The 26478-nt window shown below is 41.1% G+C and overlaps 1 protein-coding gene across 2 annotated transcripts; it reads left to right on the top strand.

The window, feature by feature from the left end:
* The first annotated feature begins 1181 nt into the window (after positions 1-1181).
* pomgnt2 (protein O-linked mannose N-acetylglucosaminyltransferase 2 (beta 1,4-)) lies at positions 1182-15686 on the top strand. Of its 2 annotated transcripts, none has more exons than XM_035164312.2 (2): positions 1182-1495; positions 12115-15686. In XM_035164312.2, the coding sequence occupies exon 2, from the start codon at positions 12189-12191 to the stop codon at positions 13995-13997; it is 1809 nt and encodes a 602-aa protein (XP_035020203.1). In that variant the 5' UTR covers positions 1182-1495; positions 12115-12188; the 3' UTR covers positions 13998-15686. The 2 variants fall into 2 exon arrangements, with proteins under 2 accessions (XP_035020203.1, XP_035020202.1); XM_035164311.2 differs by having other exon boundaries at positions 12118-15686.
* The last annotated feature ends 10792 nt before the right edge of the window (positions 15687-26478 follow it).

The following is a 26478-nucleotide window of genomic DNA, read 5'->3' on the forward strand; positions in this document are numbered from 1 at the left end:
CAACGCTGGGGTCGTCACAGTCACCAGATCTAAACCCACAGAAACACCTTTGGGAGGTTTAAGTGAGACATGATTGATAGAGCTCTCTACCACCATCATCAACACTCGGAATGACAGATTTTGGAAGATCTCTGCTCATCTCTCCAGCACACCTTCAGAATCTATGGTGTGGAGCATTGAAGCTGTTCTGGATGCTTGTGGTGGAACCTTACCAATTAAGTCAATTCATGATGTTTTTCTTTTCATTTACCATCTATCTTGAAGTACATTTTTAAGAAATGTCCGGGCCATGTCTTTAATTTGTGTGCTTACTGACATAGCTCCAGTGCTTTTAATATAATGCCATTGCCCAAGCAATAAAAACAATACTGGCAAACTTACTTGCTTTTCTTTTTTCAAACTCAAGATGGGAGTGTTGCTTGCCCCCGCACAGTGTGATTATACTATAGTCTCAAACTTGCAATTTGACCTCAGGATATTTACAGGATTTGGTTTGATGGACAAAATCTACGGTGGATGTTCTGATGGGATCAGCTCATATTTCCTCTCCATCACATCTGCTGAATGTGCCTATCCAATTGAAAGATAATAAAAATAGTTAGGAACTTCTACCCCCACTGAGAAATTCTGAATAAAAACAACAGAGTTAAAGCCATCATAATGAGTTGTACATGTGAAAAAAGGCAACTGGACTTGCTTGTGTTTCATATAAATAAGTTTCACCTCTCACCCAAGAGGCTTAATTCATTATTAGTTATTATTTAAAGTTTTTTATTTCAGTTTTTTTGATTATATCTACTCAACCATTGATGCTAGTTGTCAGTAGCAGATTAAAAAAATCTGTGAGCATATACAACATGATACATGTACAGTTAAACAATCGCTTAATCAATCAATCAATCAATCAATCAATCAATCAATCAATCAGTCTATCTATCTATCTATCTATCTATCTATCTATCTATCTATCTATCTATCTATCTATCTAATACAATACGTTAATGACTGCTGGATTATTATTGGTACGCCAATGCTAACATACGTTTACATTTACAGTACATATTTATTAGAGTGACTTCACACTGTGATGTTTTCTTATGAAAACGATCAGACGCTTCTTCTCTGACTCTGTCTCGCGTCAGCTGCACACGTGACCACGGGTGTCATCGCGAGAGGAGAGCGCGGGATTTCCCCTCGGCGGTAGGTGGAGACAGGACACAACGGACCGGAGCACAGCGCCTCTCTCTGCCGCTGACAGAGCCCGGCTAGCGCGTCAACAACACCGAGCAGCTCCGGCTGAAGTGCGGAGGCTCCAATGACTGAACACGCCGGTGGTTTTTATCCATCAGCCCCATCGGTTCGCCGGTGTTCGTCTTTTCCTTTCCTCTCCTCGTCTGTGCCCCTGCTCAGACCCTGACTGCTCCACACTGAGCCGCCGATGCTGCCCGAACCAGCTAACACTCACTGACGAAACAACCTTCCACCGACACCTCAGGTAATTGCAGATCACATTGTATCTGTGTTGATCTGGATCTCAGGATCGATCCTGGATCCACATCTCAGCCTGACGGGGCTTTGCAGATGTTGGCACATCACAGGAAGCAGCGTGTCCAGCCGCTTCAATACCATTTTACATGTGTCTAAAAATATAGCAAATAACTTCATGCATGTTGGTTTTGATGAATGTTGTTTTCCTGCTGCTGTTTCAATGAATGAGTCAATTCTTGTCACCAGTGCATGTTCAGGAAGAATTGGTATGTCCAGATTTATCTTCTCAATTTGATTTATAAAGAATATTTTCATACATCTCATACATAGCTCAACTCGTTTTCAATCAACGACATTTCAATGTGTGTTCTATTCCAGCTGTAGACAGGGATGAGGAGGACAGCAGGGAGGGTAGAAGATGACCTCCAGTTAATGATCATCTATGGAAGCCAGCATTGAAATGAAAAACAGTTTTTATTTGAAAAGAGGAAGAATACAACATTTATTCCACAACATAGCTGTTTGTAATATTCTTTCCACCAGTTTGATCATAGTAACTAATGTGTGTTTGTGGATCCTTGTCTTTACCAATACAGCAGAACTGTAATGCACAAATGAAGTCGCAGTAAAATAAGTTTGAGAAGACACTCCAGTATCCAGCTCCCCAGTGTTAATGTAAATACAGGTTTCAGGTCACAAATCCAAGAATAGTCGCTTTTTATTTGATTCATTTACTTCTCCTGTGCTAACTGAACAGTTTAAGCAATTTAAACAGGCTCACAGGTTGACCTGCTCTAACTAGCCTCCTTGTGTCTGTTCCACAATGACACACCAATGCTTTGAAAATGAAAACACCATAACTGCTGCCTGTATGGTATTTATAGTCAGTCGGCTCCCAGGTGAGACGGTATTTTATCTCCCTGGAATTTGTTATACTCTTCAGTGACTTCTTTGACTCAGCCAAAATAAATAGGAATGTCAACCTCACAGAAATCTGCTGAAATCCGAGGATGTTTTTTTTAAAATATATATATATATATATATATATATATATATATATATATATATATATATATATATATATACGCAGTATACATACTCCTGCTTGTCTGTTTCCTTTGTTTTTCCTTCTCTGCTTCATGTCCGAAATCAGTATAGATGTTGAACAGGGTCTTGTGTTACAGGCCTGCAGCTCTTCACATTATATTGGAACTGTAGTCTGCATTTCTGCTCTAGACTTTAGGAATAATTCAAATCCATTCTGCGGGAATTTTTTCTTACTAAAGTGGAATGCTGACAAGTGCAGGAGAAAATGAGTTTGGACCACCCTCTGTGAATAACTGATATTCATGTATTTCCAACTCCTCTGGAGCAGAATTGACTTGCATGGCTTTTCTAAGTGTCACAGCGGATGCACTCACACAGTATGTGGTTCAGTGGTTGTTAGAAAACAGAATGTGCTGTATCTAAAACGCGCACTCTTTTAGGACATGTTATGCTTTTTTTCAGTGATCAAAGCTCAAGAGGCTTGTGGATGAGCTGAAGTGATGTGCATCAAATCTTCAGGCCTGTTCAGACCAGAGCAGGCTGTTGTCATTTTAGGTTGTGTCCGCTTGTTTGTTAAAATATGTTCCAACAAAATACTTTTTGATTTGTTTTCCAATTAGAAACTGACACCCAGCTCCACTTTTCTTGGGTTTTGTCTGTGTGGTTGGTAAATGTAACACTTTATGTAAGTGGTTTATGCTATTAGAGGACTATTGCTTGCTCTGGGACTGTCTCATTTACGAAGTGGGGGACATATCTGGTTGCGAAGTCAACTGTGCAGTGATTCATACAATTGGAGGTAGGGAAGTTAACTAGATGTATATTTGCTAAATAAACCAATTAGTTTTCATCTTTTGTCTTCAAAGCTGAAAGATCCTACATGAAAGCACTTCCCTCAGTTTGGGTCACCTGTTATTTTTGAGTGTGGGCTTATTGTTGCACTGAGTGGCCCTTGTTGGTATAGAAATAAACAACCACAAACAGCATTGTTTGTTTTCTGTCCTAGGATGAAGGAATGAGCCCATTATGACTTGACTCAAACGAAAGAACAGCCCACAGCTCATTGGCAACCATTTGTTCCTTCTGGGTCCGAGTTAGTAAGGATTTGTCATCTTGGTCCGGGAGGTTGTGGCACCATATGTGTCCTCTGACATGCAATGTCACTTAAAGTTGACAGACACTGGATGTTATAAAACAGAATTGTGCAGCATGTGGTCACTGGCCATTGCTGCCTTTTTAAATTGGCTCATATTTACAATTTTCTCCACGCACATTTTCAGAAAGCTCCAAGTTCAAGCGTTGCTTTGTGTTTGCAGAGATGGGTCAAGGTCCTGGAAGTTCATTTTACATTGGATGGACAATTAATATGTTGTAACTGTAGTCATATTGAGTTTTTCTGTCTGTGTCAGAGTGATATTGATTTTAATTTCTTGCATTACCGGCCTGCTAGCTTGCTTAATTGATAGTCTTTGTGGCTTCTAGACACCTTCATACCTTAATATTAGCGCCCATGTTGTGCTTTTCCTCGCAGTGGCGTTCTTATGACTTGTATACCATGTGTACAACTAACACCAAGCTCATGAGTCAATATCTAAATTGGAATATATATGCCCTCAGGGTCGTTAAAAGCCAGCAGACCTCACAGGAGGTTCTGTCTCCCACAGAGAGAGTTGAACAGGATGAAAATCCTTCCCAATTCTCAGGTTACCCAAGTTTCTGAAATGGATGGTGTCAGCATCTTTAGAGCTCATGCAGATATCTTCATGTGTACACCCAGCCATCCTATTCTATTTCTGTCCCTCTCTGGAATATTGCCTGTTGTCCTGAGGCGATGCTGAAGTGCTGTGCGGTGGTGTTTTTAGGGGACGTCCTTCTCAATTTGTTCCTATTTGACTGTCTGTCACTTCCACACCAACATGCACATTCTGCAGGTCGTCCACATTAGCCTCAGTTTCCCCTGTACCTCTTCTGAGAAGAGACAAGATGCAGTGTACAGTCTTGGTCTATGGTCGATTTCAGACTGCAAAGAGGGTCATTCGTAGAGAACAATGTAGCAAAAGATTAAAAAAATATTACAGAGTAGCAGGCTATCAATCAGAAGAGTAATCAGTCTGTTTGGAAGAGGCGAGTAGTCAGACATGTGATGTGTCTTAACGTGAGACCAAGGGCATTTTATGACACTCAGTGTCATTGTGAAGCAGCTAGCCCATTTTTCACCACCAGACTGAATGTCATTACCTTTATGTAACAAAACTCTCTCTGTGTGTGTGTGTGTGTGTGTGCAAGCATGTTTGAGAAAGAGATGCAAAGGGAGAGAAGGGGTGTGAGACTTTGTAGTTGGGCCATTATTTCTCCATAGTGTCACAGAGTTCCGAGCGACTTGATCAAACCTGACGGGCCACATTTGGTCCAGGAATAAAGACGACAATGGAGAAGGAGGCATCATCACAGCCAGAAGAGATCAGAAATCAAGTGGCCAAAGGGAGACACAAGCAGGTAGCGGGAGGGAGAACAAGGACTAAATTGATATCCTATCTTCTCTCTTTAATTCCTCTTTTGAAGAGGCCTGCCAGGGCTCTCTGATTTGATTTGAAAGGGGAGGAAATGGAGGAAGAACTGCAGAGAAAGAGAGAAGGTTACCTCCAATATGGGGGGATGGTTAAACCAGGGAACAAATGAGCAGCTTCAACGCAAGACTACTGCTGCCATTGCCCTCCCACAGCCCCCTTAGCTTCGGCTTTCCAGGATTCTCATTAAAATTCAGAAGGCTCTCCAGTCTGCCCTGTGCCGCCTTCCACCGCATCATTGGGGTGCTTATTATCTCCAGAGCACACAGAAATGCTAACCAGTAACACTGGGGAAGCCTGAGCTTCAGTAGCAGCCTTGAAGGCAGCACTGAGAAAGCGTTGAGTGACAGACACTTCACTACGCATGGCGGTCTTTCAGAATATATTTTATGTAGAATGATGAGGATTTTATGTGAACATGGTCAAGGAGACATGACGGTCAAGTTTGGGCTGATGGACGATGCCGTCGCCCATTGTTGGTGACTGACATTCGTCACAGTGTTGAGATAAAGGGCATTCAAAAGAGGAATTGGCTAAAGGAGCAATTCAAATGTACATGTCAGTATAAACACACAGCTCACTAATAATTCACACCAGACAACTACACACTACAACTCTGTGTAGATGTGTGTCCTGTGGAAGACGTCTGAAGTGTCTTGGCCGTGAAGAAGGTAAATAAAATGATAGAAAAATCCCAAAACCACAATAGTAGAGTTGACATTTTTGCCATAATTTCCCAAATATTCTCTCTGAATTGATTGAAACCGAGACATTGTAGACTGCTTCCCTTTTTTTATTTGGGGCACCAGGTTCACGTACTGGGGTCAAACTTAGGTTTGGTAGACTTGTGTAATACAAGATGAGGGAGCACAGGTGTTGGTAGTGTCTGACTGGTGGAGGCAAAGCACGACCTCAGGGTAGTTTGCTGTATCCGGATGGAGGAAGTGTCAGATTTAGATACCTGGATACATAATCAGTGGGCTATTTAACAGTGTACATACCCATTCATAGAATATAGATATATAACTCTTGTGCTGGAATAGTTCTGTTCACATTTGATTTATAATAGGAACTGCTGCCACCTTTTTCCTTATTTTAATATTTGTATTCCAGGGCACTGCTGATCAGATAAAACGCCTCAAAATAGAGCTTGCATGAGCAAATTGGACAGTCACAAGCACAGAAGCAGGCTTTGATGTAGAAAAGTGCAAATAATGTCCTGGGGTCTCATTTATAGCTGCTGTGTATAAATGGGGTCTGAGAGATCTGAAAACGTGTACACCAACTCTGACCCGTGCATACAAACATTTTGAAGATGGGAAAGTGGTGATGCAGATGTGAGGTGGTGAATTGAAGCCAAATGATTGATCCACTTTATCATGAACATTAAACCAGCAGTGTTATTTGTGCTTGTGAGGCACAACTGTTCCATAAGCAAACATAAGTGGTAAAAGATATAAGACGTCTTAAAGCAAATGACACTCCGATACCATTTAAGTTACAGAAGTGAGCGATTAATAGTTATAGCATCTTCCAACACCGTGCTAGTAGGATGTTTTTTATGACCATATGAAGTTTACGATTGTTTTGTAAAATAGCTGCAGTGAACATTACCGGGCCATCAGCTGCACAGAGCTCACTGGAGACCACTTACAAAAAATGAATAAACTGTGTACACCTTCAAACTTCCATTTCCAAATGATATCCCTGGGGTGGAGGTCAGGATCTCACCGATTGTCGTGATCAATTTGTTAAGGTTTGAAGTCATCAATCCGATAAATACCATAACATAAATATGTGCGTAATGCTGCGTGATGCACTGGCACTGTTTGAGAAGTACGTGAATAGAAGGAGGAGAATAGAACGAGTGTTCAGCGACCACGAAGATTTCCTAGCAATGACAATGACTGGCTCCTCAGCCAATTCAGATTCTCTGGAGCTGTTGTCTAAGATCTATGTGCTGAACTGAGTCCAGTATTAGACAGACATAACCGCACCATCCCAGTACAAACACAAGTACTCACTACAATGGGTTGATAAGCCGACAGGTATGTGTTTTGATATGATAATGTGTACATGTATGTTTATCTCTCTGCCTAAAGTCTCTATTGGGAATAATATAATTCTCTTAAATATTATAGATGGTGGATATTGCAGCCTTTCATAAATTGAATGATGCTTGCAGTTTTGGATTATTAAAATGTGTAGTTGATACAACAGGTTCCGTCACGTTTTGACGGTGTGAAGCGATTCTCTTTTTGCCTCCATCATTAAATTGGACTACTTTTTTTTTTCTCTGCCCTCTGTCCTTCCTGTCTTACTGCATTAACCGCATCAGCAACACGTTACCACTCAGTGCTTTTTCTTTTATTAGTGATACCACTGCTGTGGCCTCTAAACAATACGTCCCTCACAAGCACCTCTATTTCGGTGTCAGAAAAGAACTTCTTGTGGCTGATTCACCATAACTAGTGATCAGCGTGGCCATTTAACATTCATGAGGTGCTTTGCAGTGACCAATTATGGTTTGAGCGGGATATGAGGCAGATCCCCATATGCACGATTGACTTTGACTAATGAAGGGAAAGTTGCCCTCAGTTGGGCATTGGCACGCACGTGTGCACTTTGAGCATGAATCCAATACACGTTTTTAGAAATGAGGCCCTGGTTCTCTTTTTGGGTCCTGCATGAGAACGATTTGTGCGTGCTATGGTGGCTTGCAGTGGCTTTGACATTTCCAAGCTTTCTATGTCTTGGCTCAGACAAACTGCAGCGGGCATTCACAGGCGTCCCTGTGGGAACCAGTGTGCACTGAGAAGGATTAGACAGCACTGCTGGCATTGTGCGCCTTGTGGTGGCCTTGTCCGTGCAGACTGAAGGAGCATGCATCCTAATGTTAGCCTAACAGCTTCCTCTTCACACTTCACTTCACTTCATTTTGACTGCTGTGTCAGCACCGAGGGGATGCTATAGTATCTGATGTCTCTGGTGCTTTAATTCACATCCACTGTGCTCTCCATGGCATTTTGTCCTGGGAAATACTATAGCATTAATCTTTCTTCCCTGGCTTATTACACAGTAAGTGATGTTTGAAGGATGTGAGATGAAATATTGGTCTTCAAGACAGACCTGCATTTCTTCTTTATGCTTTAGCCCAGTTTTCTCCCTGTTGATAACATTTGCTGCTTATCCAGGGTCACTCTCTTCTTACATCCTACCTGATGCAAGGCCGACGGAAATTTTTGACTCTTGCCGTGTTGTTATTCAGTGAAGAATGGCATCATTCTAATGGTTAAAAATATATATAAATATGTAAAAGGAAGCCAGGGCTCTGAACAATAGTCTGTATCTGTAGTGTTACAGTCATGTAGATGCAGCTCATCCCCTGGTCTCTCTAAACCCATCATACAAATAAGGTTGGTCCAAAACACATGGCAGACAAAGAGTGGAGGTTTCCTACAATTGTTTTCAGATCTTGAAACATGACCAGGTCTAAAATAGAGCTGCAATGATTATTCAGTACGCAGAAAGCTATTTTGTAAATGTTTTCTTTCTGTTTTTAAAGCAAACATGACAGACATTCTCTGTTCCCATCTTCTCCAACTAAAGGATTTGCTGCTCTCTCTGCTACTTTTTTTGTTGATGCTCCAAATCACATCAAACATTACCTCAAGACATTTTGCATAGTAAAGTCAAGACTTTTCACTAAAGAAAAACCCAACCGTGTACTATGAGATTATCAAAGTAAATGAAATATCAGAAAATACCTTATTTTCGACTGGAAAGAATACACCATCTTCTGACATTTTGTGTAAAAGGTGAATAATTGATTGAGAAATAATCTACAAATTAATCATTGTTGATCATAATCCTTACTTGTTAACAGTCTTTAGGGTTATGTGGGCTCCATTCACAGATCTCAGTGGTCAAGATTCCAAATACTAGGTCAATAAATGTGAGAGGTATTTAGGAGTGAGGTCTTTTAAGGCCTTAAAAGTGAGCAATAAAATTTAAATGTAATATGAAATCTTAACAGGGAGCCAGTGTAGGAAGGCAAGCACAGGGTTGATGGGGCCTTGTCTCTGGAGGGAGCCCTGCCTGTTCCCCGAGTAAAGTGTGTTATATCAATCAAGCCAAGAATGTGTGCATTTACAATGATCCCTCAATGTGCTTTCCCCCATTACTCGCATCCGCCCATTCATACAGTTCTTACATCTCATTCATGCACTGCTGGAAATTGAGGATTTTGGGATCATATGGACTGTTACCAGGCATCATAACACCAACCTTCTGAATAGTGGATGACCTGCTCTCTTCTGAGCCATAGTCACCAAGAGGAGTGGATCATGTACAACTGTTTTCTAAACCAGCAGGTGATGAAAAGAGATATACTTAAGCTGGAATCTACAAGACCCAACAATATTTTTGACTTTGTGGTTGATCCAGAGATAAGTGTCAAATATTACATTGCAGCCAGTGTTGAAGGAATTAGGAGGACCAAACAGAAACCTTCAGACTCATTAAAATTGTGGGATACACTTGGATTTAATATCAGAGAAGCCAAGAGTAAGATTTGCTAGGTCGTGTTGAGTTGTACAAGGAGTAGGGAGCTGTAGTGGATGCTATATGGTCAGTTATGGCCAATTAAACCAGTATCCACCAGATTAAGACACTCAAGGAAGAAACAAGGTATGACCTTAAAATGATTGGTCCAGTTAACTGATTTTAATCAGGTTATAAGAGTCTGTAAGGTAAAAAATGGACAGTTTGAGAGCAAGAGAGGGCCTCACTACATTATCTGGAAAGTGGAAACCTTTGTGAAGTCGTGTCCCTTGTAGCAGCTGCTGCATCCTCTAAAACTACAGTTTGTATTTTAATCACAAATCAGAAAATAGTATGGCTTGTTTATCAGCAGTAAAAAAAAAATTGTTATTCTAAGCGTGTGTATTCAGTTTGCATTGTCTCCTCTCTCTGCAACAGCTGTAGCCCATGTGTCTCACTGAGCTTGATCACAAAGACTGACTCAATTGGCAGCGACATATTGTACTTGCTGGGATATCAAAAATAGCACAGGGACTATACTCAGCTCCGGCAGAACAGAGATTGGCATGCAAGAAAACAGAGGAGGAACGGAAAGAGAGAGAGTACCACAACCATGGAGAAAAAAACAAAAATGCAAATTATGTAAGAGGATAACTGGATAATAACAGAATAATATAGTCTATAAAATAAAGAGGAGTTTACCATATTCTAGTATGTGCTCTGTGCAAAAACTACTGAAGGGATTAACACAAAACATGGTGGGAGAACCATCTGCCTCCTGATCCAGATCAGAGCCAGGATTTTCTTTCATTCTTTAACATAGCAAGACATGGTATTTTTCAGCATTTTTCTTTTTTCTCAGCAATTTGGTGCAGATGTAAATTAAAATATACAGTATATAAAGCTCATTATCTCTCTCTATATATATATTATATTAATGGGCTGCTCGATTATGGTAAAAATTATTATCACGATTATTTTGGTCAATATTGTCATCACAATTATATAACACAATTTTTTTTGTATTATTATTTTTGGAAACATCACACATTTAAAGAAAAATAAATCATTTCGGGCACCCATGTTTAAAGATAAGACTGTCTACACTGCCTGAGTGAGCAGGGAAGAACTTCTCTCCGGTCTGACGATCACATCACTTATTAATCAATGATGTCGGATCATGAATCGGGATCGTTCCGGTCATTTTAACTCTGATGTCCTGGCTGCGTGCGTCACGTTTTGTCTCGTGTTGTGTGTGGCAGGTGAAGGCGAGCGTGCAAAATGCTGGATTATTTTTTTCAAATGTGTTTAAATACATGTCTCAAACTCTTAAACGAATCAAATAAACTCAAAATAAACCTCAGTACTGTTCATGTCCTACAAACATGTGACTAGTGTTGGTGTTCATTGTTAACATGTAAAGTGAGCACAGGTCAGCAGGGGAGTGAAGAGGGAGGACATGCGGCAGTGTAATATGGCATGGTACAAGGACAACGTGCATATAATGTGCGTCTGCCACAGTCCTAAAGCAACAGTGGCATTCATTTTGCAGTTGACGGCTGCTGTCGTGTCCTGGCATTTAGTTGATCCTATGTGATCAAATTATCATTCCCATGTCATTATTTTTGACAGTGCAGCCCAAAAGTGTGGTGACTTGACACAGGATGACTCGATAGCAGCTTGGGTTGGTGTGAATCTCATCCCATGTTTCCTATCGCCTCTGCCGTTAATGTGTTGTAAGAACAGGACACCAGACTGAAATTGACACAAATGGCATCAACAGGGGAGCAAGATCTGATTTACTAATTTGGACAGACTATGATATGAAGAGAGCGGATGGTCTTTTCTCCAAAGTTGAGGGTCGGTAGAAACACAAGGAGGCAGGGACACATTTAGGTTGAAAAGACATGAAAAATTGCATTTTGCATATGTCCACTTTAAACCCTCAGATAGTACTTAGCATGCTAGTTGCCTTGTGTGTGCAGGCAGCTGTTGGCTGTGTGCTGTTGGTTTGATTTAGATCCTTCAATGACTCACTTGTTCTCTCAGTATGCAGATGAGTAGAGTTGAGGGCAATACTGTTGTTCCTGTCTCTGTAGCTCCTCACAGTGTAATTTGTCTTGATATATCCAGGGAGGGTGACAGGTTCGGAAAATATCTCATTTGCTCACCGAGGTAAACGACCACAAATCCCAAAGGTGAAAGCTGAAACCTGCAGTCATGAATCATTGGATTGTATTGCTTAGATACATAGCACTGCTGTTCAAATCCTCCAAATGGTAATCCACTAATGACTTTTAGTAATTAGGACTGTTTGATATGTTCTTAGGTTGGCTTTATGACAAGTCTGTTTTTTAACTTGTGCTTTCTTCTTTTCTCTTCATTACCCTGTCCTTTCCTACCCCTTTTCCCCCTCTGCTCCACCCTCTTTTGTCTTTTCCTCCCTTTTTCCTATGTCTTTGTCTGGCAGCAGATGTCTCGTTGCTCCCCTCAAATGTCAGAGACCAGTTGGAGCCCGGAGGTGGGTCCTCAGCAGCAGCAGTGATGCGGGCTTCGGTGACAGGCTGCAGGATGAGCGTGGGTGCGCTACTTAACGGGCTGCTGGTCTCAGTGGTCGCAGCTCTGCTTTGGAAGTATTCCAAGCTGAGTGAACATGCTGCCCTCCTGGAGGAAGAATTGCACATGACGCGACAGTCCCAGGAGCTATCGCAAGCCCACATCGATTACCATGTTGCCCTGCAGGCTCTTCAGGAGCATGGCACACACATGGTCTGCACTGGCAAGATGCACACTGACCGCATTTGCCGCTTTGACTACCTCTGCTACTGCTCCGAGGCAGAGGAGTTTGTATTCTTCCACTCCAATTCCTCTGTCATGTTGCCTAACCTAGGATCTAGACGGTTCCAGCCTGCCCTGCTGGACCTGTCATCAGTAGAGGATCACAACACCCAATACTTCAACTTTTTAGAGCTCCCTGCTGCAGCTTTAAAGTTCATGCCCAAACCGGTGTTTGTACCAGATGTGACATTGATCCTAAACAGGTTTAATCCTGATAACCTTATGCATGTATTCCACGATGACCTGCTCCCTGCTTTCTATACCATGAAACAGTATTCAGACTTAGACGATGAGGCTCGTCTGGTGTTCATGGAGGGCTGGGGTGAAGGTCCACACTTTGACCTCTACCGACTTCTTAGCGGCAAGCAGCCACTACTCAAAGAACAGCTCAGAAACTTTGGCAAGCTAATGTGTTTTACCAAATCTTATGTGGGCTTGTCCAAGATGACCACTTGGTACCAATATGGGTTTGTGCAGCCGCAGGGTCCTAAAGCCAACATTTTGGTGTCAGGAAACGAGGTTCGGCAGTTTGCTAGGGCCCTGATGGAGAAAATGAACATCACCAGAGTGGAGGAGGTAGAAAAAGATGGAGGTAGTACAGAAGAAGAAAAGGAAAAAGAGAAGAAGGATGACTACATTGTTGTGTTCAGCCGATCAACAACAAGGCTGATACTTAATGAAGCAGAGCTAATTATGGCACTGGCCCAGGAGTTCCAAATGAGAGTAGTCACAGTATCCCTGGAGGAACAGTCATTTCCTAGTATAATCCAGGTGATTAGTGGTGCTTCCATGTTAGTCAGCATGCATGGAGCTCAGCTTATTACCTCACTGTTCCTCCCCAGAGGAGCTGCTGTGGTGGAACTGTTCCCCTTTGCTGTGAACCCAGAGCAGTACACACCTTATAAAACCCTTGCCTCCCTTCCAGGCATGGACCTTCATTATATCTCCTGGAGGAACACCAAGGAGGAAAACACCATCACCCACCCTGACAGACCCTGGGAGCAAGGAGGTATTGCTCACTTAGAAAAAGAGGAGAAGGAGCGAATATTGGCCAGTAAGGATGTTCCCAGGCACCTGTGCTGTCGCAACCCAGAGTGGCTTTTCCGGATCTACCAGGACACTTTGGTGGACATCCCTTCCTTTCTGGAAGTCCTCAATGAAGGCAGGAAGACCAAGCCCAGCTTGAAGAAGTCAAAGCCGGCCAGCACAGTCCACCCAGGCCGAGTCAGAGAACCCCATTGTCAGACCACAGTACAAACCACTAATGAGGCTAAACTCACAGTATCCTGGCAGATCCCATGGAATCTAAAATACCTGAAGGTAAGAGAGGTTAAGTACGAGGTGTGGATCCAGGAGCAAGGAGAGAACACCTACATGCCTTACATCCTTCCCCAGCACAACTACACTTTTTCAGAGAACATTAAGCCTTTCACTACCTACCTGGTGTGGGTCAGATGCATCTTCAACAAGAACCTCCTGGGCCCATTTGCAGATGTTCTTATGTGTAGGACCTAACAGAAAAAAACGTGTCTGTTTGTTGCTGTGCAGTTTCACTCAAAAGTTGAGTCATGGTTGTTCCAGACAATCAATTTAGAGTAGTGAACTGCTTGAATACGTTTTGTCCAGAGGAACATGTCTTGGCTTGTTCTTACAAATGAAGATATTGTTGAACTTTTAAAAGAGATGTTTTGCTTGCCCAGCAGAGAGAACACAGGGACTTCTGAATGAGTTACAAACTATTTGAAGCACAGAGTCAGAACACAATGGCAACCGTCATTAATGAACGGAAAGTGTATTTCATGTTCCTACGAAAGTGCTAAATAATTTCTCTACTGACAATACCAGAATTCAGATTTATTTATGTGCAGAATAATATATAACATGTTTTTAGTAATAGTCAAAACACTGGGTCTTTACCTTTCACAGTATGCAATGTAGCTTTTTTGTGGAGAGCAAGAGAGAAGATCCTTTTTTTCATTGCTCAATGTCTACTGTATGTGTGATACCCGTGTGGCTTAGTTTTCCTATATATTATTTAATTACATACAGTATTGTTTGCCGAACTTAGCCAATACCAAAGCAAAGTTTCCCCTGTCGGTACAGCCAATCATATTTGCCATATTACTCTCATGTTATTGATGTTATTGATCTCTCATATACATAGAAATGCAGTTGGAAACCCTCTCTCTAAAATGTGAAGGATTTTTTGTCAAGTACATTTTTTTAATCTCTCTCTAATCAATGTTTATGGCCCTGACTACAAAGAGCGGTGCAATATCAGAATACTTAATGGTGTATTTTGTTATGAGAGAATTATCTTAAAATTATTTTCTTATATGTTACAACTGCAAAGATACATGTTTTTCTCTAACTGGAACTATTTACAAGTGCAACAGTTATACATTTATCTGGAAAGTGAATCTATAATGTTACGCTATAATTCTTATGAGGCAGACCCCTTCCTGTTAGCAGCTGTATGCTGCTGGGCCACTGGCTTTTACTGCCGTGTGTGAAGGGCATTTTCATCAAGATAACAAGGTATGTTAAGATTCCACTGCCTTTAACTCTGTTAAGTAAGATATAATTACCAGCGGTGTGTTTACTTTCCTCAATTATTTTCTAGTCTACTTTTGGAGATCAGACATCCAAAGCTGGCTGTTTAATTTGTTGTTGTGTCATTTGCAAACAACTTGCTACTGGTTCTCTGCTGTAAAGCATATTCAACTTTTGGGCATGTTAATTGGAGGTGTTAGTATGTTGTTGTAGAAATGTAGCAAGACATAATTTAATGGAATGGCACAAGTAAACAATACACTGCCACAATGATATTGTGTTATATTGTGCCATTATTAATAAAGTGTCATTTTTATTTGGTCCTTTAAACATAACAATATCTCATTGTAATATTTTGTAATTTGCCATATGTCCCTTTCCCAGGTTTTTCACTGAACTGATATTTTTTTCCGCTCAGATGCATCTGGTTGTCAGTGCAAGTATAAGAGATTATTTTGAGCCACTGTTTGTGATTGCAGAATGTGATGGTCTAGATATGTATGTGTTTGTATCGTTAGCTAGATTTGTGTTCACTTTTCCGAGCTCAGTGGAGACATCAGTGAAAGAAAAGTATAGAAGTGTCTGTTTTCTACATAACAAATAGTTGGAGTTTCTTTTTCAAATTGAATAAAGAAAACTTTTTCTTATGTATCTGTTTTGTTCAAGCATTTTCTGTTTTAAATTATAAAATTATAATGATGTTTAACTTAGTTATATGTGAATAAGCTAAAAATAATATTTTTGGGGGGAAAAGGGTTTCATGCAACAGAGCTAATGGCAGCCTGGTGAAAAGATATTCCAGCACAACACATGCCTAATGTTTTTGTGCCACAGTGTCATGAACTGGCTCACGGTTCAGACAAACAAAAATAGGAATGAGAACACACCAATGGTTGTCAGTCAAAAAAAGTGAGTGTTTATTTAATCAAACAATTTACGAAAACAAGATGCTACTAAGTCAGTAAAAATCGGTAATGTAGTGCATGAGTAGAAGATATAACCTGTGGAAAACTGAACAAAAATAACAAACAAAACCCAGGAGCACATGTGGGAGCTGCAGAGAGAGAAAGAGACTGAGCCAGCCGGCTAAATAGGCTTCAGACCAGCCAGGTGAACCTCATCTTCCTGATGACCTCCACTCTGCTGCCACTTCCTGATGCTGGCTGTTCACAGAAGCAGCTTTCAGACGTGCACTGAAATCTGCAGATCTATTGTATTTTCTCTGGAGGAGATGTTTGTGTGAACGCAAAAATCCGAGTGAGAGGCTGTGGATTATCTGCAGACTTCCTCCGCCCGGCCTCCTAATATAATGTCCGTACAAATTCAGGAGAATCCATTGAGTGAAGCAAGCGAGTGGGGCGGTTGATGACGCTTCTAACGTGACAGATGCAAAAATGATAAAACAAAAACAAAACAAATATCTCCCAGTGAATAAGCGGTATCATACACGTAGAGGAAAGACAAAGATGTCAAGAGAGTTTTTAGCGATAACAACTGACACCAGTGTCTGTTGTCAAGAAAATCGTGTGATCAACACAGTGGAATTAATACGTCACTTCCTGCCTCTGCCTGCTGCACCCTGCTGCTCCACCTCTCGCCTGAATAATGCAGAGGATTTGATGCTGTTGTCAACGTGTCTGTGCAGAGAACCTCCCGCTGCGTTGTGCATGTGTGAAAGCTAGCTTCATGCTCTGAAAACAATTCCAAAGGCAAAGCAAGGTTGGCACAATTATTCATTACACTTCATACAAAAAGAATCTGCTGCAGTGAGCTACACCAGAGACCCTGGAAGCTCCAGGTCCATTGATGACAGCTGCTTTTAGCTAATTTCATTGTGAATTTGACAATGTCCACTCACATGAAAAGGGCCTTAAGGTGGCCTCTCCTTTATTATCTGAACACGTCATAATGAGGAAGGTCCTGCTATTTTAGATTCATGCTTCCTTTATGCTGCAAGGTTTCATGTGTTTTATTAGATTACCACAGTCTGGGGCCTTGTAGCACTGCGGCATAGAAACAGGTGGAAAGGGCAACTTATTTTGCCCCAGGGCCCCCAACAGTTTAATTCAGCCACGATCCCATATTGCATTTCATGCAGGGCAGGAGAGCTCGTAAGAGGATTTTATTTATATCAATAAATTCTATAGCTCAGTACAGTTGGCTCGGGAAAATATTTAAAAGAAATACTGATTATCCTGGAAATGAGATGAAACTTATCACACAATCACTGGCAGGATTCAGATGTGTGAGTTTGGACAAATCAAAGCATGTTTGAGATCTCAGCAGTGCTGTCCTGAGTGTGATGTTGAGAATATCAGAAGTGTTCTGCAGTAATGTCCTATGAAGCCAAAGTTTACCATCTAAAATCCAGCTTTTGTAAGCAAATGGAAGAAAATGACCATCAGCCACAGGTCCCAGCATAACACTGATTCTAAACTACAATCACTCCATCACACTGAATGAGAATGAGCTGATCTATTGTGTTGTGAGTAAAGCAAACATGTCAACCTCTTTTGTTCTTGGAAACAGTTTCTGATAAGAGGATAGGGGAGTGACAGTCTTCAGCAGAGTGAGGAAAATGATTTCAAGTAACCATCAATCAGCCAATCAACCTTTGATCAAATTAATTTATTATTTTAGCTTAACCACTTCTTCTTGTTGGCTGGGGCCAATCCCAGCATCTATTTGACAGAATGTTTGACCAACAGTCTACGGTCCAACTGACTTTCACAGTGAGAGCGCAGGCAGGCAGGTGACAAGACGGGAACGCTAGCCAATCATTTCATTCAACCATGTCAGGGCCACAGAAATACTTTTTATATTTTGGCGCTCTGAAGAGGATTTCAACAAATAGGACAGAAAAGTATTTCAGAAAAAAATTACCAACTCTACCATTAACACATTTAATCGTCAAGCTACACTTCAAGGACCACCATGGAAAATCATGTTTGAACTTGCGTTATCCTTGACATGTTACGAAATCTTATCCCCGAATGCATGCACAGCGAAATCTATATAATGGAACCAGCATTGTGTCAAAGGGCGCAATACCCCGAAAAACAAGCGAAACAGTGAGTAGATTAAAAATCCCCCAGCGGCGCAGTAAACTGTCCCCATGATGATGGACGATTTGTCCAGTCACAGTTCAAGCTCAGCCCAGTTCTGTTCTTCATTTCCCACAGTGCCTTGTTTCTTTCTGCCAGCTTAACCACAGAGACAAGATGCCACCTGACAGGTGCAGATGTGCAGCAGTGGGCTCAGTGACAGTGACCTGTTCCCAGGAGCAGGAGAGAGGGCAGCCCACCGCAGTGCTGACAGATGGACTGTTGCAGGCATCAAGGAGCATGGTTGCATGTGTTTGGTAAGGAGTTAGTTGTATTGATTAGAACCCACCTCTTCAGAACACCGACAACAGTCTATCATGCAGCTTCCTCTATTTTTCAATCTCAATGTAAAGTGCCTTTGAGCAATGTTAAAATTGCTTTATAAATTAAATGTATTATTATAATAATTATTATTATGTAATCTAAACAGAAGTATAAGAGTTATGAGAATGAGCATGATCCAGCTTTTACACCTCTCAAGAAAAGTAGACAGTGTGGAGTGTATATAATGTATAAGGGAGGGAAAGAAGAATTTCCTCTTTTCCTTTGCCAGAATGAATATTTGAATAACCCTCTAGAGCCGATTTATCATCATTAGGGATGAGATTACATGAAATTAACCTTCTCTGCCCTCCACCAGTGTTTAATTAACACAGAGAAGTAGGAGCAGCTGTGACATGCAGTTAATAATTGGGCTTGTTGGTATTTTAAGTTTTTATATATGTTACTACACGAAACACAAGCACAGAAAACGTGGCTCTAACTCAAGGGCTGCCAGGCTCTTCTTCCCATCACCCTAACGATATGAGCACATGTGAACATGCTGCCATTTCTCCTGTGGAGCTGACCTGCTGCAACTGATGCTGCTGTGGCATAATAATCCCAGCGGTCATGTGGGGTCAAATCAGATATTTTTTAAATTTCTATTTGAAATTTTATTTGATTTCTGTAAATCGTTTGGCAAATTATTCAACTTAAGACTGCTTGTTGGAGCAATTAAGGCTGTAGGCCTGATTTAATAGGGGTGGTGGGGGCCATATTTCTTGACCTGCGTAAGACTTTTGACAGTTTTGATGGTCGTCCATGTAACTATCTCCAAGCTCTATATTCAAACTTTCTGTTTATACATTACATTGGCTTCAGTCTTACTATGCTCTTATCACATTAGGATGAAGGATAGAACCTTATCTTTAAGAACTTGTGTGGAGTGTATTTTTCCCCCAGCCCAATCCTTCCAGACAGCAAACACGTCATCTATGTGGGATCCCAACAATAATCAGTGCATCCAGGACTCTTGGGTTGTGTGTTTCCGTACAGGCCTGATGCAGAAGGAGATCCTGCAGCTCCCTGCATCATGCCTAAGCTCAAACCTGCATTTCCCAAAACTCTCCTACACTTCTCCTCTCTGCCTTGAGTTTAAATTATATGTCAGAGGTCAAATTTTAATGTCCTATTGTTTTTATTCATCTAAGGGGTGAAAACATACTGTTAATTCTTTTAAGGTTGGATATTTTATTGCAATTTCAAAGATCAACCAGCTAACTCAGTTGACCTCAACAACCAAGCAGCTCTATTTACATCTTGACGATTCCGGTTATCTTGCCTCTTTCTTTTTTCTTACCGTGTTCATATCATGTATGCACATCATAATAAATTAGGCCTGAACCCTTGGAGCTGGAAGAAGTAACTTACTGTATATGAGTGAAGTTTGCAGGAGGATTTTATTTCTGTATATGCTTTGTATTCAGACAACAATGCTGTTTCCCCCAATCACGATCTTCCAAAAGGGAGCCTGGGCTCACTGATGGGTTTCTGGCTTTTCACAGAAACCCTGTGCTGCTGTGAGGAAGGGTATAAGGTTAATCTGTATGTGTTTGAAGTCAGGGTTGTGCCTCATTGACTCCCTCCCTTTCTTCTTTCATCGCTCTCTTTATCGCTCTCTGTCTTTTGAGCACACACATATAAATATATATAAGTCAGTGCTTTGAACTGTGTCTCTGTGTTTTTTCTTTGCTTCTCTATGATCTGCGTAATACGCTTGAGGTGACTTTAGGGCTGTGTGGAGGGCAGAGTGTGTAAGGTTTAGCTACTGGCTGCATAAAAGAAAACAGTTTTCACTTTTTTGGCATAGAAAATGAACAATGTCATTCTATCTTTAAACGTGTCACCCAGATACAACCCTTATAATGAAACCACTTCACATCTAGGTGATGCTGAGGAAGGCTAACACCACTGATTCCCAAATTACAGGCGTCCCCTGATGGTCAGAGCTCATTTTAACATGGAGGCTGCTGCTCTCATGTCAGAGGAACCATGATGAATGCTCTCCACTCTGATTGGCTCGCCGTGCAGCCGTTTTAGTGATTGCAGCCTTGGCGCTGACAGGTGGCGACAGTCTGTCATTTCCCAACAGTCATTTTGACACAAATTCCGCTGTGCTTCCTGGGACTTAGAGATACAGATCCCCTTGCTCATTATTATCTGTGGCAGTGTTTCTCTGTGTGTGTGTGTGTGTGTGTGTGTGTGTGAGAGAGAGTAAGAAAGTGAAAGGGTGATAACAGTGCTCTTCATTGTTATAGACATGCACCTGAGGGACGTGTTGTGTTTCAAGTCTGTTTAACGAGACAGCTTCCATTGAGCTCTGGCATCACCTCTTCATGAGGATGGATGACTGGAGGAAGCTGCTCTGCTGCAGCTGCTCTCCTCCTTTTCTTTCTATATATTCCATATTTTACCTATTTGTCTGCTGGATTCTTCCGGCTTCTCCTGACGTAATGTAGTCACCATGTTTCTGTCATGTCATGTTTTTTTCTTTTTTCTAGGTGCAGGGTGAGAGAAAATGTTTTTCTTTGAGAAGAGAGACACAAAAAATCCCCCAGAAAACACATTGATATCATTAATATCTCTTTTCTTACAGAAATTAGTCCCAATAATGGGCACTAAAAATGTATATTTTCAACCTAGGTCAACTGCCAGGCTCCCATGCATATTTTAAATTATTAAAAGCACCTCTGTATGTATGACCTGCTCTGCTTGAATATGTTACTATAAGGAATACTACCTTGATAGAGATTGATACCTTGTCTGACATCACGATGTGCTTTTTAAATGCAGTAAATAATTCACTTTTCTCAGTAGACTGCCGAAAGGAAATACAATTGGGAGAAATGACTCTGTTAATTACACCCCTGAGTGGCTGGAGTTATTACCTCAGCTTATTCGATGCATAGAATCACATGGTTAGGTGGAAAATAAATGCCAGGAATCATGTGAGAAGAAGGATGCTTTTAGCTATAAGAGGAATTTGGTCAATGAAAGATGTACAGAATTTCTCAATGAGTATTCCTGCCTTCAGGATTATTTTAGCGCTGACATCTACAGGAAAAGTCGTGGGGTTATTGAATCAAAATGGTTTATGCTATTGAAAACATAAATGCAATCTGCCCACTGAAAGGGCAAGCTGACATATAAAGACAAAAAGAGAGAAACTCACTGGCAGGATACACAGAAACTGAGTGCGTGTTGGCTCAACTAAGGTTTAAACCCAGAACGGTGCTAACCACTGCACCACCTGTCCACTAGATCACTGTGTGTAGAGTTAATTCTCTGGCTTGAGGGTGTCGCAGGTCAAAATGTCACACAGAGAACTCAAATAGAAGGGGTTTATTCTCTGGGGTGTATGAGTGTCAGTAAATTGAATTGAAATCCATCAGTTTTTAACGATGCTACCTGTGTCTGTAGCTGCTAGGTCTCCCCATAGTTCACCAATCACAGCCTCGCTCTGGCACAGACCTGTTTGCATGCATCACTCAACAATGGGCCAACTTGCAGCATGCAAGAAAAACACCAAAAGAAAACACATCTATCACAGACAAACAACCGCAGTCAATGACAACCAGTAAGGGAAGATCCAATCCCAGGGACTGACAGCAGGTCAGGAAGCACTTTCAGCTCATGTATATATTCATGGCCCTTCATGTAACAAAGAGCTCAATGAAACAACTGACTGTGGACATTAGTGTTATTAGACACATTGATTGGATGTTATTAATGTTGACAAATAGGTAGAGACAGAACAGAAAATTGGTGTCTTGTACAGCAGGAGTCAATATGTCATACACTTTGAAATGTACTTAATTTACTGCCATACAAACTCAACACTCTGCAGCTTTAATTGTCTGAACAATCTGTAATTGTGCTGACACACATGTGTGTTTCCAGGGTTACCAAAGTTTTACATAACTGTGCAGTATTTTGCACAGAATCTTTATAGAGTTGACTCCTGAAAAGTGCATGATCTGCAGATGGATGCAAGATTATAAAGAATGCTAAAATCATATCTACATTCACAAAATCCTGTGGGTGGCCAGAGTCTGCTTGGAAGCACATTGTAGATATGTGTGTCGTTAACATTAAATGTCTTTTTTCTTGATTCAGTGTCAATAAAACCAGAGCAACACTTTTTAAGTGTCTGTATCTTCTGCGTCTACCTCAAACAAGACAGAATTAATTATCTTTTAGTAGATTTAAAGTGTCTGAAAGCTTCAATTGTGCTGCTCACAGTGATATGAAATTATAGTCTTAATCAAAAGAGTAAGATAACTAGAAAATTGTTCTAGTGCCACAGTCTCAGTTATTGTGTTTGTTAGTGTAAAAATAAGTTCTTAATGGAAATTACAGATTTGTTCTCTGCTTACACATGCATACACATCAGTGCATGTTGTGAGGTCTGTGTTGGCAGTTTTTAGCAGCTTAAAGGAAACAGTGAAGTCAGTGGTTGACAGGCTGCCATGCCAGGGACACAGGATCAGTCAGGAGCATCAGCTGTGCCAGCCTAGTTGGCAGCTCCTCAAGCAACACTAGCCAGGACTCTGAAACCAAACCAGACAAACCAGGGTGACTTCATGTCACCCAGCAGCCCATGTTCCACAGGAAGAGAAGCTTATTTTCATTATTCATAGGCCTGTTTTAACAAGAAACCAAAGAGATGTGATGCTTTCAATATGTTTTGCTAACCATGGACTTAGGTCAAGTGATGAATATTGTCAGATAAGAAGAATGTATCTTCAACCAAATTGACTTAAAGACCACAGGTATAATTTTTATCAAGGGATCAATAGGAAAACGCAGTGTAGAAATGAAGACATTATTATTCTTGTGGTGTCGTCAACAAGTTTTGCACATCACACCATGAGACTATTCAGCATTATTCTCATGCAGCCAGTTATTGATTAATCCATATTCATTTCTAACACTGTTCTATCCTATTGCACTTCATTAGCTGGAAGGTTAATGTGACCATCATGAAGGCAGTACTTCATTTCTCTTTAAAGCTGTACTGATCAATATTTGTCCTGTTAAGAACAGATCAAATGACTGAGTAATGTCAAAGGGGTCACATGTTGTCAGTGTGTCTACACACGAGGGCTGTGCTGTGGACATAACTGAAGGGATATCATATACATATTAACACAAACACATCCTGTTTTCCTATACGCAGCAACAAATTGCAAAATGGAAAGACGCTATTCTTTCCTGAGTCCTGCACTTATCCTTTTTTTCCAGAACATATTTCTTAGACTGAGAAACACATGATCAGGCCTACAGTGCAATGGAAACCACCATAAGCAGTCACTGTAGCACTGGTATCCAGGCTGTCGGTCAGTCCTGCAGGCTGGCGTGTGGTTAATATGTGGCAGGCAGGGGGGTAATGCTCACCTGTGAAGAACTGACAGGGCGCCGCAGTGAGAGCACTCTCCTCCACGTGAATCTTGACAGCAGCAGCATCGTATCAAAGGATCACACTGTGTGCTCACATGAATGTTGGAGCACATAATCCTCACTGCACTGAATATATAATAAAATACCTAAAACATTTTAATCCCAAATGAATACCAACATCTTTGAAACCTCTTTTCTTTTTATATCTTTGGCTGGAGGCTGACTAATTTTGGGGCAGGAAACAGTTGAAGTCTCCAACTGGTTCCTATCAACTCAATTTATTAGTGTGGCTCACAGCCTGCAACTCCACCAACATTAGTTAATACTTTCCACAGGGAAAGGGCTAATGAGCAAGTAGAGAGAGGAGAGAGTGGACGGAGAAAAAGTTCAGTGACTGGAAAGAAAGTTTCCTTCCTGCTGTGTATCCTTCCGCATCAGTGGCTCCCAAGCACTGAGTTGTTTTTAGCAAAATGCTATTATCACTAGAATGAACACTGAATGAAGAAGCTTCTGTGAGTGGGTTTGTACAAAGTAACGATAAGTGCAAGCCCAGACGTTGCAGAGAGTGTGTCGGAGATCCTGAAGATGAAGCACGACTCCTTCTCTTTCCCCACATGGTTCTGTTCTGACCCAGAGCTGTATGTCTACTTGTAGTTGATGGCAACTGATCAATTGATCTGTTTTGAGACATGAGTCAGGCCTCCACGGTTCATGGTTAATAATGCGTTGGCAATCAAGGGTGTAATTTCCATTAAAAAGACACATTCCAAAGTGCTGAACGTCGTACTGACCATGCCACAGCCTGTGTAAATGAAACAGTAGAGATAATAGGCTACATAAAAAATACAACAATATTGACAGTAATAACTTTTGTTTCGCTGCATTATAATTATAGTAGTCGTTTTACTACGCTTCATGTTCTCAGGCTACATATCCTGCAGAGTGTCTTGTCTTGACTCGTTGTTTCGAGAAGAACCGAACTGGCTAGCTATTATTCGCAAGCTCCTTCAGGTTCACTTTGTAACATTTCTTTGCTGTATCACACATTACTTGAATCATATGCCTCACTTACCTATGTGCAGAGAGACTCTATGACTCGGGAGGTTGTGGATTACTCACGCTATTCAGCCGAACTTCAGCCAAAATATTTACATTGAAGTACGTTAGATAAAGAATTTAATGAAATCATTTAATAGAAAGAATACAGTTTATAACACCAAACCAAATGAAGATCTAATGTTCAAATGTTCTTCAGTTAAAATGCTGCCCAGGGTTGAGGCCTCACCTCGTCTAAGTGAGTAAGAGGGTAAGGAGACACGTTTGGTCAAAGTCAGAGCTACATAATCGGGATCAAGATGAGGAAGAACAGTGAAGCTGTTGTAAAGGCAACAAGCATATTGTTTCATCTGTACAGATGTGAACAGCTGTGAATGTGCACAAAGAAAGCTGATGTGCTTCCATAGCTACTACAAATGTTTCACTCACTCACACACATGATGATACACTCACAGCACAGGGCCAATAGCTAGTGGCATGTTAGTATAGGAGTCCACACACACACTATTGATAACAAAATGTATGTAATGGTGACCCATGCATCTACAGCCATGCTGGATGTTCTGTGTGGCTCAACACAACTATGCATTGAGCCAAAAGGTAATCTCGTCATGCTAACATGCTAACAATGTCAACACATCAGACTGAATGTGATCAGTTTTAATGTAGATCATCGGCATTAGAGGCCTTTACACTGACACAACAGCAGGATATAAGAATATGTTCTGTAAAAATCTGTTCATCAAAGCTTGTTAGCACATATCCTATCATATTCTAAATCTGCCATATTCAAAATCAGGATTTAGTGCTAAAAATGTAGAGCTTAGACCGGCTGAGGGGAGAAGAGATAAGTAAACAAAAGCAGTAGATCAGCAGAGACTTGAGGCGTTGACCTGTCCCTGATCTACTTCTTCTGCTCCACGGTTAGAGCGCGCTGCTACAGCCTTTATTTATGGCTCGCTGTTAAACATCATCATTATTTGCTGATGGGCACGAACATTAATTGTGTAAACATACTTGTAATTGCAGGCGGCCTGCAGCAGTCATCACCACAGTGTAAAGTGGGATGTATGGTTGGGGCAGTAATCAGGGACAGAGGGACTGGGGTTGATATCTTGATCAGTAAAGTCAAGAGACTTTGACATAGATTCACTTCCTTCCTTTCCATCACTCTAATTATGTTCTCCAATGCACAAGAGCCAACATCATTTCAGCTTCTATCACATCATCAAATTTTCCCCATGAAGTCTGATGGGACCCAGACATCTGGTTATTGGGTCATTTATATGATTCACTGTGGGAAGAAGCCTGAAGCTTCACCAGGTAATTATTGTAATAGTGATTTTTTGTTCTCTCCATTTAGATGTGGATTAAAATATTAGAAACGCAGCTATATAGTAGTCCAGTAGTAGTAACAGACTAGAGCACTAACTATAAACTCAATGCTCAGATATATAATCTCATTAACACTTCTTTGACAGTGTAAAAAAAAGGTGAACATGATAGAAATGATAAAAGTAAGTAACCTAACCCAGCACTAAGCACACTCCTGTAGAGAAGTG

This window comes from Hippoglossus stenolepis, chromosome 8 (genome assembly GCF_022539355.2).
Source record: "Hippoglossus stenolepis isolate QCI-W04-F060 chromosome 8, HSTE1.2, whole genome shotgun sequence".
NCBI lineage: Eukaryota > Metazoa > Chordata > Actinopteri > Pleuronectiformes > Pleuronectidae > Hippoglossus > Hippoglossus stenolepis.